The following is an 18,927-nucleotide window of genomic DNA, read 5'->3' as shown; positions in this document are numbered from 1 at the left end:
TTATAACTTTCATGTCAACAAAACTATATTTGTACACATTTCTGATCAATTTATTTAACAGGATATTTTATTAAATTACCTGTCATAACAGCATTTGTGCCTTAAATATCCAATACACATTTGCATGGGAAAGTACACTGAAGTTTTTTTTCTACCACTAACAAAATAAAAGGGATAGAAGATGACTCCTAAGCAGTTATATTCTCTGTGAGGATAAAACAAAGAGCATTATAACTGTTAAAATACAAGACTGAATCTATTAATGCATGGCAAAAAATGGCACAGAAAAAGTATGTATGCATTTGGTGGTTAATCTTTAACTATTGGAGTTCATCATTCTGTCAGTGCTTATTATTATTATTGTCTCTTCCAATAACTAGCACATTTCCATGCCCATTTATGGGAAATATATTGTGATCACGGTAATCCCAGAAAACGGTGGCTTTATTTTCTGATGCCTTTGTTTGGTGGTTTCTTGTGAACTGGAAGCAATAGTTATCCTTGAAAGACAGAAAAGAGTACGTTTTTTAGCCTTAAATAAATTCTCCGCGAAAGGGAAGAGAGTTTATGTTTTGCTGTTGCCATCGATAGCGCAGCCGGCACAAGGGCTGCTCTTCCACATTCTCAAATTCAGTGAAGCCCAGCTGATTGAGCACCTCATAAATACCCGCTTTGGATGCCACCTGCCAGAAAATAAAATGAAAAATGCTTACTTAAATGGGAAATAATTGTGCAATTAGATCATTTTATGAAACTAGATCAAGGTAAAAACAATGCAATTTCAGCACTAATATTTTTCAGTGTGAACATTTTTTTTTGAAGTTCAAGTTATCTGTGAAATAAATTTACATACTTTTCACTGTTTGACCTGACCAGAAATTCCATTGTCCTTACAGAGTTAGACCGATGGCATTTATATTGGTGCAATTTGTGCCGAGCCATGCCATGCGTTCCAGACTCTCAGGACATTAGGCTGTGAACAAACAATATAGTATCCTGTATAACCGGTGTTTAAATAGACTTATACAGTAGAAGCGGTTTTTAGTTTTGATTGCAACAGTATGGCACCACAATGCACTGTTACCAGTTACCTGCTCTGCAGTGCATATGTTTGCTGCATTAGTTAACTACTTTGCATTGGTAGCACTAGAAAGAGTGGGAGGAACTTCTGGTTTTCCTCCCACTCTGATGTCAGAGACCAGAAGCGCAGAGCATTTAGTCACTTCCAGCTTTGGTTTGTTTCTTTTTCAAGCCATTACCAGAAATTTAAAAGAAATTAAATGTACAGTGTTAAAATTAAATAAAATAAATAATTAAAAAAAATGTAAAGCAACCCTGATTTCCCCTGCAAATGCGCATATGGGTCCCTAACGCATTTAAATGGCGATTGCACTACACAAGTGAGGTATCGTAAGCGAAGAGTGAGAGCATTAATTCTAGTGCCAGACCTCCTGTGTAACTCTAAACTGGTAACCCGTAAAGACTAATAAAGACTCATATATGGAGATTTTCAGGTACCGTAGTTTGTCATCATTTAATGGGCGTACTCAACTTTACACTGTGACAGGTTAGGTATCTATTTTCTCAGCATAACGTCACTTAAATTTGGGTTTTATATTGCATTTGTGTGTGCTAAATTCACTAAATTGTATATTTTTTCCAAATATTGTGCAATATAAAAAATTGCAATACAAACCATTTTATGCTCTAGGGCCTCTGCTAAAAAATCTATATATAATGTTTGGGGGTTCTAAGTAATTTTCTACCCAAAAAAAAAAATGCTGATTTTCACATGTATAATGAGAAATTTCAGAATTGGCCTAGACGGATGAAAAACAAAGTCCTTTCTGATTTATTGTATCTCTGAGGTAAAGCGTATGTCACTTTAACATGTGCTGCCAGCCATTCGATTCTCAACATCAAATTACACTGAATTAATGTAATATATAATGTGAATGGGGCCTAATTATTTCAACAGTAAAATCAGTTTACTAGCACTCGAAGACCAAGCCTTTTCTGACACTTTTTGTTTACAAGTTTAAATCAGTATTTTTTTCTAGAAAATTATTTCTATTCCCCAAACATTGTATATGTTTTTTATTTAGCAGAGACCCTAGGGGGGAAAAAATGGCTGATTTTGTATCTTTTGGGGAAAAAATACACTTTAATGAATAAAAAAAAAAAAAAAAAACACGCACAATATACAGGTCCCTCTCAAAAAATTAGCATATTGTGATAAAGTTCATTATTTTCTGTAATGTACTGATAAACATTAGACTTTCATATATTTTAGATTCATTACACACAACTGAAGTAGTGCAAGCCTTTTATTGTTTTAATATTGATGATTTTGGCATACAGCTCATGAAAACCCCAAATTCCTATCTCAAAAAATTAGCATATCATGAAAAGGTTCTCTAAACGAGCTATTAACCTAATCATCTGAATCAACTAATTAACTCTAAAAACCTGCAAAAGATTCCTGCGGCTTTTAAAAACTCCCAGCCTGGTTCATTACTCAAAACCGCAATCATGGGTAAGACTGCCGACCTGACTGCTGTCCAGAAGGCCATCATTGACACCCTCAAGCAAGAGGATAAGGCACAGAAAGAAATTTCTTAACGAATAGGCTGTTCCCAGAGTGCTGTATCAAGGCACCTCAGTGGGAAGTCTGTGGGAAGGAAAAAGTGTGGCAGAAAACACTGCACAACGAGAAGAGGTGACCGGACCCTGAGGAAGACTGGGGAGAGGGAAATGCCAAAATGCCTGAAGTCCAGTGTCAAGTACCCACAGTCAGTGATGGTCTGGGGTGCCATGTCAGCTACTGGTGTTGGTCCACTGTGTTTTATCAAGAGCAGGGTCAATGCAGCTAGCTATCAGGAGATTTTGGAGCACTTCATGCTTCCATCTGCTGAAAAGCTTTATGGAGATGAAGATTTCATTTTTTAGCACGACCTGGCACCTGCTCACAGTGCCAAAACCACTGGTAAATGGTTTACTGACCATGGTATTACTGTGCTCAATTGGCCTGCCAACTCTCCTGACCTGAACCCCATAGAGGGATGTTGTGAAGAGAAAGTTGAGAGATGCAAGACCCAACACTCTGGATGAGCTCAAGGCCGCTATCGAAGCATCCTGGGCCTCCATAACACCTCAGCAGTGCCACAGGCTGATTTCCTCCATGCCACGCCGCACTGAAGCAGTCATTTCTGCAAAAGGATTCCCGACCAAGTATTGAGTGCATAACTGAACATAATTTTTTGAAGGTTGACTTTTTTTGTATTACAAACACTTTTCTTTTATTGGTCGGATGAAATATGCTAATTTTTTGAGATAGGAATTTGGGGTTTTCATGATGTATGCCAAAATCATCAATATTAAAACAATAAAAGGCTTGCACTACTTCAGTTGTGTGTAATGAATCTAAAATATATGAAAGTCTAATGTTTATCAGTACATTACAGAAAATAATGAACTTTATCACAATATGCTAATTTTTTGAGAGGGACCTGTATATACTCCCAATTGTTTGGTAAAATATGAAAGATGATATTATGCTCAGTAACTAGATACCGAACATGTCACGCTTTAAAATTGCGCACGTTTGTGGAATGGCGACAAACTACAGTACGTAAAATTTTTCATAGGCGACACTTTAAGAATTGGCTGTGATCTCTCATCAGATGCCGATCAGCAGATTTATTTCTGGCATGCCCGTTCTACAAAAGCCAGACAGGCTGCTGTACACATGAGCCAAATGTCAGCCAGTTCAACAGAAAACAATATTCTGCCCATCTGTACCAGGCATAAGTGTACCTTTTTAATAACAACTTTAGCTATATCCACAACCTCTCACAAGCCAATATGCACTGCCCCTTCCCTCAGCTGTTTAGTTACCTTAACTGTAGAGGTGCTTCCTCCTTTGTTGTTTACAGCAGGTCAAACAAATATCTCTTTAGAACTGGCATCTGAATAAAAGTTAGACTTGAATAGGTCCATACTGATTTAGGTATGGCTAGCGCTGAAGAGATTTTCTTTGAATGGACTGTAAACAACAGAGGAGTTCTCAGCTCTGTAACAGCAGTCAGTAGGCAGATGCAAAAGCTTATCATCTAAAATGACACTATTCACAAGGTGACACTGCTGCTGCACAATTTCAATGCAGAATGAACAGGCCAGAAGACCCTGTTAAAGCAAGTAGAAAATCAACAGCTCCACAGACAGGATCTGCAGGTGATTAACAGTTACAGAGGGGATTCTGAAAAACAAAAACTGTTCAATGCTATCGAGCGACTGCAGTATATGTAATTTTTGCTTTGGCTCATAACGCTACCCTAATATAGTTGTTTTATTTTCAATATGAATTCCTCCGATATGACATGCATGATATGAAAGTGCAGAAACATTTATTATATTATATCATTTCAACAATTGTTGCTCTTAAATTATTGTATAAAACTTGTACGAAATAGCTATATCAAAAAAGCCACACCATGGGACAAAGAGCATCATCATATCCATGCATCCATCCACGATAGGTTTTTATGTATAATGGCTGAGATCGTAGAACCACCTTGTCATGATGAAGCACCAGGAACAGTTCCATACAGGAAAGAGCAGCCAATTCCAAAACTCTATGAGCCGGAGTATTGGGGATTAGAAAAATAAACTTCTGAGTGAGAAAGACTGAAAAAAATATACCAGATGGGTTCAAATTAAGAGTTTTGCAATACAGAAATTTCCAAGTTGAGGTCCCAAGGAGTCCTGACCAGTGAAACAATACATGTGACACCTTGCACAAAAGACATGCATCAAGGAATGTGAACGGATCAGTCTCTGAAAAAGAACTGCCAAGGCTGAAAGCTGACCCGTGATCGCTCCCAAATCACCTGCAGATTGGAGAAAAGCCAGGATGCAACCCAGGACATCCTTGTGAGGATGAAATTTATTAGCCTCACGCCAATCAAAATAGGATCTCCATGTTCTGTGCTAAATCTTGAGGTCACCGTCTGAATTCCTAAATCAGAGACTCTGCTGTCTTAAGACCCTGGTTTTAACAGCCATACTGTTAAAGTCAGCAACTGTAAAGGAAGATAGATGACTGGACCTTGCAATAGAAGGTCTAGTCAACAGAGAAGAATTCAAGTGTAGTCCACCATCATGTTCACAATGCTGGAGTACCAAGGTATCCTAGGTCAGGCAAGGGCAATCAGAATCACCGGAATTCCTTTGACTCAAATCCTGTGAAGCAGATAAGGTGAAGCAATAACAGTGGGAGGGAATAAATTAGGGGGGACTAGCCCCACAGCACCACCAGATCATCCACCACAAACACTTAAGGATCCCTGGTCCTGGAGACAAACTCATCCAGGCTCTGCATTGTACCTGGATGACAGACGATCTACATGTGGGGCTCTCCCACTGGTGACAGTTCCTTAAAAAGTTCCTGATAAAAAAGACCACTCTACCAGAGACAGTTGTTAATGGCTGAGAAAATCCACTTGCCAATTTTCCACATATGGAATGTGGACAAGGGGGGCAATGCAAGGAACATGGTACTATGCCCAAGACTTGATAAGATCCACTTTCTCCAGAGCAGCTAGACTTCTGGTGCCTTCTTGATGATTTATGTATGCCACTGCCATGGCGCTGTGTGACTGAACAGGAGGCCCTTTAGCTGCCTCAACTAATGCAGGAAGGCAAGGCAAACCATCAATTCCTGGATGTGGATGGACAATTTATGTTGACCAAGTTCTCTGGACCAAGAAATTGTTCAAAACTCCACTCCATCCCATCAGGCTGGTGTCTGTCATCATGTCCCTCCAGGATAAGAGGAGGAATCATTTTGCCATCTTCAGAATCCATGAGATTTACCAGTCCAGAGTAAGTTTCATGCTGGGCTTTGACGATATTTGGGAATCCAAGGACAGGGTCCTATTGTGTTCCATGCTGCTAAGACATTCTGTTGGAGGGGCTTGGACTAAAACTGCACAAAGGACACTGCCTCGAAGGTAGTTACTATCTTTCCCAGAAGCAATTTGAGGGATTTGTCAAGAATCTTGAGCAAGTCCAGGGTCAGGCTGAAATACATTGTTATCCAACCTCTGGGTTGGGGACAAGGTGGACTTCTCATTGGTCTCCTGCAGAAAAAGCAAATCATTCCCTTAGAATTAATATGTCCAGGTATTCTATAACAGTGAACCTCAGATACACAGGAGCCCAAGAACCTTGGTGAACACTCTGGGAGCTGTGGACAGGCAGAATGGCGGGAACACAAACTAAAATAGGCGTGCAGTCCTCCACTGCAAACTACAGAAAGGTAAGGTGGAAAGATCACGCATGCAGGTAAGCATCTTATATATCCACTAATACCAGGAAATCTCCATGCTGGAGAGAGTCCACCACTGACTGCGCCAATTACATCTTTGTCCTCTGAAACAAGAATAAGGACTCCTTAAGAGAAAAAAGATGATCAAGAGCTTGCATAAAAGCAATTCTCTTTTGCAGATTCAAAGACACATTTGAGAGCAAAAAACGCAAAGGTGGGAAGCTCTGAGATTCCAGCTTGTACCTTTCGAGCCACTATAATGCAGATGCACTTGTCTGCAGTCTCCCCCTGCCGAACCTCTGTGAAGGCCTGCAAATGTCTTACCCCCCCAGTGAAACGAATATTTTTTGAAGTAGGAGGAACTACCCCATGGTATTCACAGGTCCATGCCACAAGACTCACCAGGGGGGTCTAATCTTCACCCATCACAGTGGACTCTGCCACCAGGGGCCTTCAGGGACTTGACTCCCCAGCTGGGGATCACTGCCCTGCACCTGTATAGCACCCTACTGATCTGCAAGACAATATATCATCACACAGGGTCCCGCAGAATAGCAACTTTACATACCCTGCCCCCATGTGATTAGTACAGGTACCATTCCTCTGAGCGTTAAAAAGCCAGTCTTCAAATTCCAGATGGAATTATTGAGAAGCTAGCTATTCTTTGTGGGGAGACCACAATCCATAATCATCACCTAAGACACTAGCAAAAGAAATGGAAACCTTGTCTAATGGGAAGGGGTTATGCCTAGGAGAGAATTTCCTGACTTTTTGTGCCAGTGTCCCATCACCTGAAGGTGTCAGCACAGCCCTATCATCATGTATATGAAGATGCTCCGTGATGTATGATAAAAAGAAAAAAACATTTGGCCTCATTCACATAAAGAAATTGTAATAAAACATACCGGTATATGTTCTATTATACTGGTCATACAGGTAATATTAAACATTAAATAGATCATAGACTTAACAATGTTCTAATAAGATTTTTCTCAAAAACAATCGTTTAATTTAAAAAATAAATAAATCTATTTGATTACATGTGAATCGGCTTTCCTGTAATCCTGATAATTTTTGCTCAGAATGATCATTTGCTGATTAAGTCTACTGTTTAGTGCAATTGATTTCTGTAAGGTTAAACTTTGACATCAAAATAATTTATTGCACAAACTGTGTTTACATGTATGAGCAGCATTAGATGCAATCTATCAGTTCTCGTTTGCAGTCTGTGGGCATCTATAGAACAAATCAAAGTAGTGGAGATGGAAGCTAAAGTTTTTTTCAAAGCAAGACCATTACCAGTTGCAGAAAAAAGGATCTTAGTTGTTCTGCTAGCCACTCTAAAAAAACGGCAATAGACTGGAGTCTGCATGTTAGCAGTCAGCACATTCATCGTCTGTATGATGAATATGATGCACTGTTCTAGTTCCTAAGAGAGTAACAATTGCCATCTATAATCTTCTTCAGTCTAGTAATAAGTTTCAGTGTAGGTTTGGGGAGGCACCGGGAAAAGAGGGTGTGGAGCTCTGACTGGTTTAATGAAAGATTTTGACAGCTAGCCAAAGAGCAATATATTCTCTTCATTCATGGTGGCTTCATCTACTACTTGCAGCACTTTACTTGTTTCTACAGTTATAATATCTAATATTTCCTTGTCAACCTATTCGCTTTTATGCATGTAATTTTTCTAAATATATTGTGCATTTCTAGTTAACCACTTAAGTCCCAGACAGTATCATTTTGGAGCTGCCATTAGTTCTTTTTAGCTTTTGTAACCTATTCTATCTTTTTATATTGTACATCTCATTGATATAGCTTTAAATTGGTAGCAGTTCTAGATAAATTCACTTTCTAGGTTTAGATTAGAAAGGAAGGGGTTAACATTTTTAAAAATAATTTAATTTTCTTGTAACTTTTTCCCCAATTAAGCAGCCATAGTTTTAAACCCCGAACTATAAAAAGCAACATTTGTTGACTAAATGGTTGAGGCAGAAACTTTTTTTTTTATTTAAACGTAACATAACAGAATGGTAAACTCAAAGGCTATACACTGATGAACTAAACAAAACTTGCACTGTGGGGGGCTCTGTAGGCACGCTCCAACTCAAAATCATTCAACTGAAAAATTGAAGAATCAGTGCCTGCATCCAATCACATGCAGGCACCGTTTTGGTATTTTCACAATACAATAGCCTACAGCTGGAGATTCATTTATCCGCACTGTATAGTATGGACAGAAATCTATGTGTCTATGACCAGCTTTAATGCCACAGTGCCACTGCCAGGAATGTGAACATTGGGAGTATTTCAGCCATGTTTTGTGGGTGACAGAAGAGGCCTACAGATATGGCATTTGCATTCAGCAACTTTTTTTCAAAATGGCACAGTGCATTTTAATGTTCTTGGGGCCTCTTGTCTGCATGGGCCAATAAATGTAAAAGTCAAACTTAGCCTGCCACCTGTGCTGTCAAATGTACAGATCTTCTGTGTTTCTGGCAGAACGCACTGGTCCCTCCCCCTCAAACCTTCATGTTATTACTGTGCCCTCCTCCTAGTATCAGTAAGAGCTGTGGAGGAGGACACAGGAGATCAACACTCCCAAAAGTGTCAGTTTGCTTGACTTGAGGGTCTTTACAGATGGCATTGTAACTTTTCATATTATATGAATAATTGTGCAGTGTGCTGCAGCATTGTTCATTGACAATGGCACTCCAACACATAGGAAAATAATAGTATTTGGCAACTCACTAGTGTTGCAATGAACCATGACACACATGCAGTGTACTGCATTACAAACACATTGCAGATACAGTACATACATTATTGCCCTACTATATTTCTCTAAGCCTATATATTTCTATTCATTGATCCTTCACCCCCACTTTCAATGCTGGGACCTGCTGGCAGCTAAAGTGCCAGTCTGCAAGCAAGAGTCAATCAGAGCAGCTCTGAAACTTTAATGATTATTGCAACAGTCAGTCTCAGTGATTATTAACTCTAGTAGCTTTTTAATACTGGTATACTGCTGCCTACAATGTGAAAATAAACATTTTCCTTTTAAACCCTATTTAAAGTGGTTGTTAAAGTGGTTGTAAACCCCATTCAGGAAATGTAAACTAAGCACATATATCTTTAGCGTTCACTTGACTCTTTTCAAAAGCTCTATTTGTCATTTCTCTCTAGTGCTTCGTTCCTCCGACACATGAGATAACATGAGCTGAAAATTTGTGTTGGGGAGTGAGCTTAGAGGGAGATGAGCACTGAGCTTGTCTATTCAGAATACAGCTCTGCATGTTCCTTCATTCCTCTGCCTATGTGGAGGGGGGGGGGTCCCTTCCCTCCAATCAGCTCCCACACACTGTAACTGCAGTCTCTCTCCCCCTTCCCTATGTAATGCTGGCAGAAGAAGGAAGATTGTTAACACGATATGAACTTTGGTGTAGAAAAGGGAAGACAGCAGATAGACAAGTAAAACTTATGTAGGAGGATTTGTTTAATCTCTGTATCATCCAAGGCTATTCACTTCACTGGGTATATGTGAGGGTTTACAACCACTTTTAAGTGATTCGAAAGGTAAAGTTTTACATAAAAAAAACATGTTTTACTTGCCTGCTCTGTGCAATGGTTAGCACATAACAGCCCCAATCGTCCTATTCTCAGGTCCCCTGCCAAGTGTCCTCATACCAAGTTGCTTGCTATCAGGACACTCATGCATGCTCACACCTAAGTCGTCTCTGTGTGTTCATAAAGGCACACAAAGTGCAGTTCGGCCCCACGTTCAGTGCTTCCCCCTCACTGGCTCCAGCTTCTGTGTCTTAGCCAATGAGAGAGAAAGCCTCTGTTCTCGTGCACATTGCTGTATCGAGATCCCGTTCGGGTAATTTTTTTTTTTTTGGGGGGGGGGGGGCTGCTTGCATTAGGTTTTTTACATTATTGCATAGAATGCGTTAAAGTAGTTATAAAGCATTAAGGTAAAACATTTTAGACATTATTATCCCCCCCTTTTTACTTACCTGAGCCCTCATTTGATCCAGCGCTGTGCACATATTATTCCTTCCCCTCACTTCCTGGTCTCTTGGGCTTTGCTGAGGCAGTGGGAGTCATTGGCTCCCGCTGCTGCCAGTCAATGCTAGTGAGGAGGGAGTGGGGGGCGGGGCCAAGTCCCACTGTCTGTGTCAATAGACACAGTGAGGCTCGGGAGAGAGCCCGCACAAGTGCCCCCATAGAAAGAGGTTTTCTATGGGGTCACTCGATTTAGAGGGGGAACCAATAAGAGGAGGTTTGGGGCCACTTTGTGCAATTCCATTGCACAGAGCAGATACAGTAAGTATAAACTTGTTTGTTATTAAAACAAAAAAAGCTTTGCTTTTACAACTACTTTAAAAAGGTAAAAAAAAACAAAAACTTCTGCCTTTAGAACATAGTTAGTCTGGTTGAAAAAAGACCATGTAGTTCAACCAATAAAAGAACCACTTTAACTTGCCCTGTATAATGGCTTTCCCCCCTTGTCTTAGTTTTTTTTTTGCTGTTTTTTATGTGTATTGGTACACAAATGTTTTACTCATTTGATTTAGTTTTGTTGAATTTGTTTTGAGATGGTTTAACCTGTTCCTGACCCCCCACCGCAGTTACACGGCGGCAGGCAGCCGCTCCCAGGCAAATCGCCGTACATGTACGGCGCTCGCGAGTATGCGGCGAGGGGGCGAGCGCGTGCCGCGCTTCCGCCCCCACTTGTCAACGGGGAAGCCGATGCAGCAATCAGGCGGCTCCGATTGCCACCTGACACCCGTGATCATTCCCCGCTGAGAGAGAAGAACGGTCAGCTGTTGTAAACACAGCTCACCATTCTACTCCCTGGAATGATCATAGAGCCCATGTGATCCTTCTATATAGGATTACAGGTCTCTATGGTCATTTCAGAAGCCACACACCCCCCACAGTTAGAATCACTCTCCTAGGCTCACATTTAACCCGTTGATCACCCACGTTAACCCCTTCACTGCCAATATCATTATTACAGTAACAGTGCAGATTTTTAGCACTGATTACTGTAGTAATGTCACTGGTCCCCCCAAAAGTGTCAAATGTCTGTCAGGGGTCCGATCTGTCCGCCGCAATGTCGCAGTCTCGCAAAAAAATCACAGATCGCTCTGCCATTACTATTTAAAAAAAACAAAAACATAAAAATAACATAAATCTTCCCGGTAGTTAGTAGACGCAATAACTTTTGCGCAAACCAATCAAAATATGCTTATTGCGATTTTTTTTACCAAAAAAATGTAGCAGAAAACAAATTGACCTAAAATGTTAAAACCGTGCAATTGTCCATTAAAGTAACGCAATGCCGAATCGCAAAATAGGGCCTGGTCAGGAAGGGGGCAAATCCTTCCGGTCTTAAAGTGGTTAAAGATGTCCAACATTTAAAATACCTTCATTTTCTCTGTAACTAACTTTTAGCATTGTAACAATTGTGAACCAAAGAACAACAATTTTCTTTTTTCAAAACTTTAAAAATGTTTTTCTGTTTTTACTTTTATTTAACCCTTAAAATACATGGAAAACTAGCTGAAATACAAAGGTGAACGATCACTTGTCTTTACAACTTTAGCCTGAATTTATAAACCTTCATGTGGAAATTTTTTAAGCAAACGTGGATCTTTGCAAGTCATATTTGACAAGCAAAATTTGGCTCTTACTTTCGATCATATGGTCAGAATCTTCTGACTTCTGAAGGGTTTGTTAGATTTTGCTCGGTTTGTTTTCTTTGGCACACCGCTGCAAATGTTACAATGTTTCCTTGTTGTCAGTGAAAGTGCTGAACTTTATTAAGTAGGCGAGACTGATAAGAGTTCAGTGAAAAGACCTCCTTTCATGAAAAACTACAGCTCTAGCAGACGCACACTCTGGGCTCAGCTTCTCACAAAGAATAACGAATTGAGAAAAGGACCGGTCCATAGGGAGCAGGTACATAAACAAGGGGAAAACATGCTAATGAAACATTTTCAAAAGGGTATTTGTGAAGCAAAGCAGTGCACATTATATAGGGGACTTTTGTTTAATGTTTGAAAATTAATTCTTCATTCTAGGACTTGTGCTTCCCACTAAAGTTATTCTATTATGACAATAAACTAAAGATTTGTCAGAGCTATGCACACATAAATAAGGGGCATCATGTATTAAAATGCAAATCCCACAGAAACAATTACTTATTTCTCACAGGTCTAAAACTGGCTATATTTTGCTTGAATTTCAGTCAATTTCTGCTAAATTGGCTAAAATTCAAGCTGTGGTTGACAATGACAGCACCACCAGTCTTGACAAAACCTGATTGAAAAGTTGAAGGGGCTGGGTGGAAAACTGTCAGCCAAACAGGACACAGTCAGTGAGCCATGGGTGCTACAACTTCCTGAATACACTATTTCTGACAATGCAGATTTCTCCATTGCCGTTTAGTGTGGATGGAGGAATCTTTTAATTTTCTCTCGTTTAAGAGAAAGCTAACCATGTATAAATAGCTTTAGGCAGTCTGTGCATAAGCAACTAAAGCCTCGTACACACGCAACAAATTTCTGCCGACCGGTCTTCCGTCTTTTGTCCAGAGTGGTGTCTGTTGGTTGGAATGTGCTCTAGACTGCACACGAATTTTCCCGCATGACAGAATTCTACTTCAGAAGTGATGTCATGTGTTGGATTGCTTTCTTTGTGTTCTTTCATCTCTGAGCATGCCTAGTCTTTCTCAGAAGATTTTTCCCCATCGAAACCTGTACTAATGAGACGAAAATCGGACGTGTTTTGACGGTCGACAAAAATTATATAGCCTGCACACCAGGATTTTTTCGGCCGAAAAGTCGGAGTCGGTTGTCGGAAGCACCATACTAACAAGCCGAAAATTGGCAGATCGGTCATCGGACGAAATTTCCCGGCCAAATTTCTACTCGTGTGTACGGGGCTTTAGTCTCAAAAACAAATGGTGGTTAGTTTAGCTCTCTACCAAGACCTGCTGCTCCTATCTCCCAAATTCAAAGCTAACATTCAGAAGTGACATGGTGCACAGACCCATACCCAGTTCTCTGAAGAAAAGGGAATGATCTGAGTTTTCCACTATGGTAAAAATCTATCTGTAGTGACATGCACTTCCAGTTCTCACAAAATCTTGTTAGCACCTACACATGTTCCAAGCATCAAACTATTGGGGGGCAGCCTATGTGCTCACTAATGAATAAAGATTTTAGTATGGTATTACATTTAGTTTAATTTTGGATAAAGCTTGGAGGGAGCAGAATGTCATGTGGTGTTCATGTCCCTCAAGGGATGTTAACTTTGCATTTCTCTGTGTAGTCACCCTAACCATAGGTAAAGTGGACACAGATGCCAATAAAACCTTACATTTGACAATCACATAGTGCCTAAATAATGAAGCGGTTATGAACATAACGGTAATCTGCAAATTCCATGAGCCTTTACTACACTAAATAGCTAAAAGTATTACTCTGGGTGCCCTAGAGCAGTGGTCCTCAACTCTGGTCCTCAGGGCCCACTAACAGGCCAGGTTTGCAAGATAACTAAATTACATCACAGGTGATCTCATTTGCTGCTCAGTGATTGCAGTATTCTAGTCTGCATCTCCCCATGGTAATACTTAAAATCTGGCCTGTTAGTGGGCCCCGAGGACCAGGGTTGAGGACCACTGCCCTAGAGAACTGTAAATAATTGCTTGCAATACTTTGTCATAAAACTATAACTCATTTTTGGCATTTCTTAAAATATTACTGACCTAGATCTTTACAAATATCTATAAATTCTCTATCTCAATGCCAATTGTCTTTTTTTTCCTAGAACCTTTTTGACTGTATAGGAAAAAACACGGCTCCAAGCCCACTAGCCAAACACTGCAGCGATAGCACTGACCAGGTGCTGGCCCAGCTCACAGCTGATGATGGGAGAAAAATGAAGTCTGGAGGGCCGCACTACTGTAGAAATCACCTTTAGCTGGAAATCTCCAAAGAGGATAAAAACATCAAGAAAATAGAAGCCGAGGAAAAGGGTGACTTGCTGACATGTTTCATGCTACACTAGTGTTTGCTCCGTGGTATGAGTAAGTGCTAGTGTAGCGTGAAACATATCAGTGGGTCACCCTGATCCTTGGCTGCTATTTCCTTGATGTTTTTATCCTGTTTGGAGATTTTCCAAATAAAGGTGATTTTTACAGTAGTGCGGCTGTATGGACTTCCTTTTTCACTCTTTTTGATTATACTTTATATAATACACCCTCTACATAAAGTGCTTAGGGTATTTTTAAAAATTACACATTCTCACATGCAAATGTATTCTTTACATAATTTTAGAATGTGACACATTTCAGATTAACACCACCTTCCACAGTTTATGGCACTATCCACCATGACAACAACCCCATTCTTTTTTGCCTACAGAGGCGAGTCCAATTGTACCGGATAATACATCCAGGTATGTCTGCCCACTAGTCTTTGTTGGGGATGACAAGGGAAAAAACTTGCTGTTATGGGCAAAAAATGTGTTTTTTCCTTTTTTACAGTCACTTAGTAAACACGGCTATGGTTTAGACAACCACACTTTAAAATAATAATTCATATTATTTGCACCCTAAAACCATGCACGCAAAAGAAGATGGACCCTAAGCATAGTCTCCGTGGTTGCCACAAGTACTGTATGAAAAATCCTGACAAAGATTGACAGAGAGGGATTCACCTACTGAGAAAGTCGCAGTATACTTGTAAGACAAGTGGCATCCACTTCTGCTTAGACCAGTCTGCTCTGATTAAATAGGGCTGGCAGATGTGCCTTTCATCTTTTGCTGTCGAGATCAGCCACGTCACTATGAATTAGCAGGACTAGCTGGGATGGAGGGCCATGGGCTTTCCCACAACCCAAAATCAGCAAACCTCCAACACAAATCAAGCAAAGTATAAAGGAAAACATAGAACTCAAGTTTAGTTGTTTCATAGAGAATTGTTTAATTTGGCATTTTTTTAATAAATGTTTAATACAATAGGCATTATGTTCTCATAAATACTGCAGGTGTTTTAGTAGATGTTTCTAATTTCATACAAAGGAACAAATAAATATACTGTATAACAATTCAGATACACACATCAGATAGCATTTAGGAGTCTACATTTTCTGATGTTAGGTCTAATTTACATGAAGAAGGAATAGGAGTTTTTTAAAGGCTAAAAATAAAAAGCAAAGATGAAAACCTTACTCTGTACAATGTGACTCTAGAATATATAGGGCCCTTTCACAAACATGCATTGTGATAATACACTTGCGTTTTACAGTGTGTCACTGCATGTAATGCATTAGTATAGGTGCATTTCTGTGCCATTCATTCGAATTGGCAAAGCAACACATTTAGTTTTTCATGCACCTGCACTACAGCACACAATGCACAGTGGTTTGTTGTGAGCTAATTTTCCAAAAAAAAAGTGCAGGTGTGTTGGCAGCCCATTCAAAATAACCCACTACATCAATGTAAATGTAAAGAGAATCTGTTGCAAAACTAAGTACAGGTATGAGAAGTATATGGAGGTTGTTGTACTTCTTAAGCTGCTTACTATTTCCAGGGCAATAAAGCTGAACAAATGTATTATCTAATTTAGCTATTGTCACACATGCCTATGCTTTACCCTGCCTCAAGGCATGTAAGCACTTTAAATGGAAACTACTTGCATAGGTATTTTGATTTGTGACAGATTCTTTTTAAGGTAATATGTAGGGTTAGTGTTCATACAGAGACCAAATCTAAAACTGAAGGTCCAGGGCTGAATTTAATTATATGTGTTACTACCATGTTCTGATTCATGAGGAAAATAGTGAAGTGGTTGGTGGTTGATAAGACTCTGCCACTAAAATCCACGTGGGAAAAAAATGAACCCCCTGCAGAGAACATCTAGTGCCTCTACTGGTGTCCATGCCACCCCATTCTCTGCTGTATTCAACAGAAAGCGCTGGCTGAAGAAAAGCTACAGAATCCAACAGTTCTGAGAGTCTGATTTCTGGTCCCCTTGTTTAGTCTGCTGCCCCAGTATTGATATAGAAGCTAATCAAAAAACAAAATTGGGGATGGATTGGATAGTATAGATAAGATTACCAGTGTTCGAACCAAACCATGTTGGTGGTGTCCTGCTATTTGACCAAACAGCATATGAACAAAAACAACAGTTGTACTAGGGAATGATGAATTCTGCTCCCAGACAACCAAGCGGTTACTGAAGCAGATACCCGACTTGCTGGTAATTAATCATATATTTTTATTGCAGTCAAATGAGTAAAAATAAAAAAATGTACCGTTACACTCAAACAAGTACCCCCTTCCACCCAAAAAAGGTAGTCACAATAAAACGTCCAGATCCATAACGGAGCTTTGATTACTGTGAAACTACACCAAAGTGATATGTCCAAGTGACAAGCGCTAGGGTATTATCTGAGTCACTCCTAGTGGAAAATGGAAGCAAGCTTGCCTACCCCAACCTTGAGTCCAGCTGCAGGGATGCTGATAATTAACCGTAATCCGCTCAAAAAGAATCTTCAGGGTCTCTTCCCCACTCTGGCTTCTATCCACTATAGGTACGCGACCATTGTCGCAATGAAACAAGTCCTTTGCTTATCGAAAAGCTGCAGTATCTCCCATCAGTTTCCTGTGTCTCATTGGTGTCCAGGCTGCCGCCAGATGTCACGACATGTGTGTATGCACGTGCTCCTTCCATTTCCCTGTGAGCTACTATTCTGAGGGTCAGTATGCAGCTATGATGCCTCTACATTTTGCTACGTCATGCATAGCTTCGTCAAGATTCTCATCCCATAGTCCCAATAGGAGTGCACTCCGAGAAACCATCTTCCATATTGGAAAGATATTTCAACTGTCCATAATTGCTTTGGGGTCTATAATCTGTGACACAGATAATATACTCTAGCGCTTGTCACTTGGACGTATCACGTTGGTGCAGTTTCACAGTAATCACAGCCCCTTTATGGGTCCGGACATTTTATTGTGACTATCTTTTTTGGGTGGGAGGGGGTACTTAATTGAGTGTAACGCCACATTTTTTTAAATTATATTTTTACTCATTTGTCTGCAATAAAAATATATGATTAATTACCAGCAAGTCGTGTATCTTCTTCAATAACCGCTTGGTTGTCTGGGAGCAGAATCCTTGTTCCCTAGTACAACTATTGTTTTTGTTGATATAGAAGCCAGCCTTTTACACAACACTTAATGCTGCTTGGAGAGCTGTAAGGCTGAATATGCATCAAGGCCTAGCATCAACTATGCTATAGTTTGTAAAGGCACATAGAGCAAACTCCCATGAACTCGGCCTCTTTTGCATACATGGTGTTAAGAATTTTTGTTTTGCAGGAAAACACAATGCAATAGGCACTACACAGGTTAGTGAGAACTTGACTGACTTTCTTAAATGCATGTTCACAACTGGAATAATTAGCATTGTTTTTTACATTTAAACATTTGTTTGACATGCTACCTTTACAGATCTAACTCCTTCCTAAAAATGAGAAATAACGGGAAACCTAACAGTTAATTTGGGCATAAATAAGATCCTTGCCAGAGCTGTTTCTTTCTAATGAATTCCACATTCTACAGCTGACCAAACTGTTAGGATGAACAGGTCTGTCAACAAAAAAGAGACCAAACACTCTGGAGTCCCATATGCAGACAACAATAGGAAACCTAATAAGCCCACAAATTCTCCTAGGAGAGTCACCATGAAGATGCAAGTTACTGTTCCCCTATGAAGCAGCTGTACAAGGGACTTTGTGAGGCAGTAAAAAGAGAAGCCAAAGAACAGGATCTGAGCTCACAGATTGCATGGTATGTATTCATACTTTAGCTGTTTACATCTGACAGCAGCTGTCTGCAACTGTGAAAATACCAACGGTGACCAATGACAAAAGTAATGTAGACCCCCTGGAATTCACTTCCATTAACTTATGCAAACTAAGAGGGGGTCTCACATTGTTTCAGTTTGGGTCTTGGAATACCAAAGTGACAGGACATAAATCTCATCTCTTTCACATATTAATAGCACAGGTAAATGTGAAGATCTTCAGTACCCTAATAGTTAACCCCTTTTTTTTTTATCTAAATCCATGACTGTGTGTTTGTTTTATTCAGTGCTCTATATGGTAATACTGGTTTGTATTTGTTTTGATTTATTTCAGTTTTCCTGCAAAGCCTTATATATAAAATATCTATTCATTTTAGGGAGGAACAATTTAGCCCTTAGATATACAGTGCATTGCGAAAGTATTCGGCCCCCTTGAACTTTTCGACCTTTTGCCACATTTCAGGCTTCAAACATAAAGATATAAAACTGTCATTTTTTTTGAAGAACCAACAACAAGTGGGACACAATCATGAAGTGGAACAAAATTTATTGGATATTTCAAATGCTTATGTTGGCCTGGCCAGAGGCCACCCTGGTCAGAATTAAAATCAGACCTAGGTAATTAAATTCCCTGGATAGGGATAGGGGGAATCTTAGGTAGTTCGGAAAACCATCTGAATCCTTGTAGGATTTTGCGGATCTCCTTGACGCTCACCA

At 39.9% G+C, this 18,927-nt stretch overlaps 1 protein-coding gene across 2 annotated transcripts in view; it reads right to left on the bottom strand.

The window, feature by feature from the left end:
• Positions 1-245: 245 nt before the first annotated feature.
• The window catches only part of PALD1 (phosphatase domain containing paladin 1), a 379,422-nt gene continuing 360,740 nt past the window's right edge, over positions 246-18,927 (bottom strand). For both annotated transcript variants that reach the window (XM_082269285.1, XM_082269286.1), the window contains exon 20: positions 246-683. In XM_082269285.1, coding sequence (XP_082125411.1) covers positions 534-683 — 150 coding nt within the window. In that variant the 3' untranslated portion in view covers positions 246-533. The remainder of the gene's footprint in view (positions 684-18,927) is intronic.

Source organism: Pelophylax lessonae (assembly GCF_965119305.1).
Source record: "Pelophylax lessonae genome assembly, chromosome: 9".
Taxonomy (NCBI): Eukaryota; Metazoa; Chordata; class Amphibia; order Anura; family Ranidae; genus Pelophylax; species Pelophylax lessonae.
This window is presented reverse-complemented; position numbering and strand designations above follow the sequence as displayed.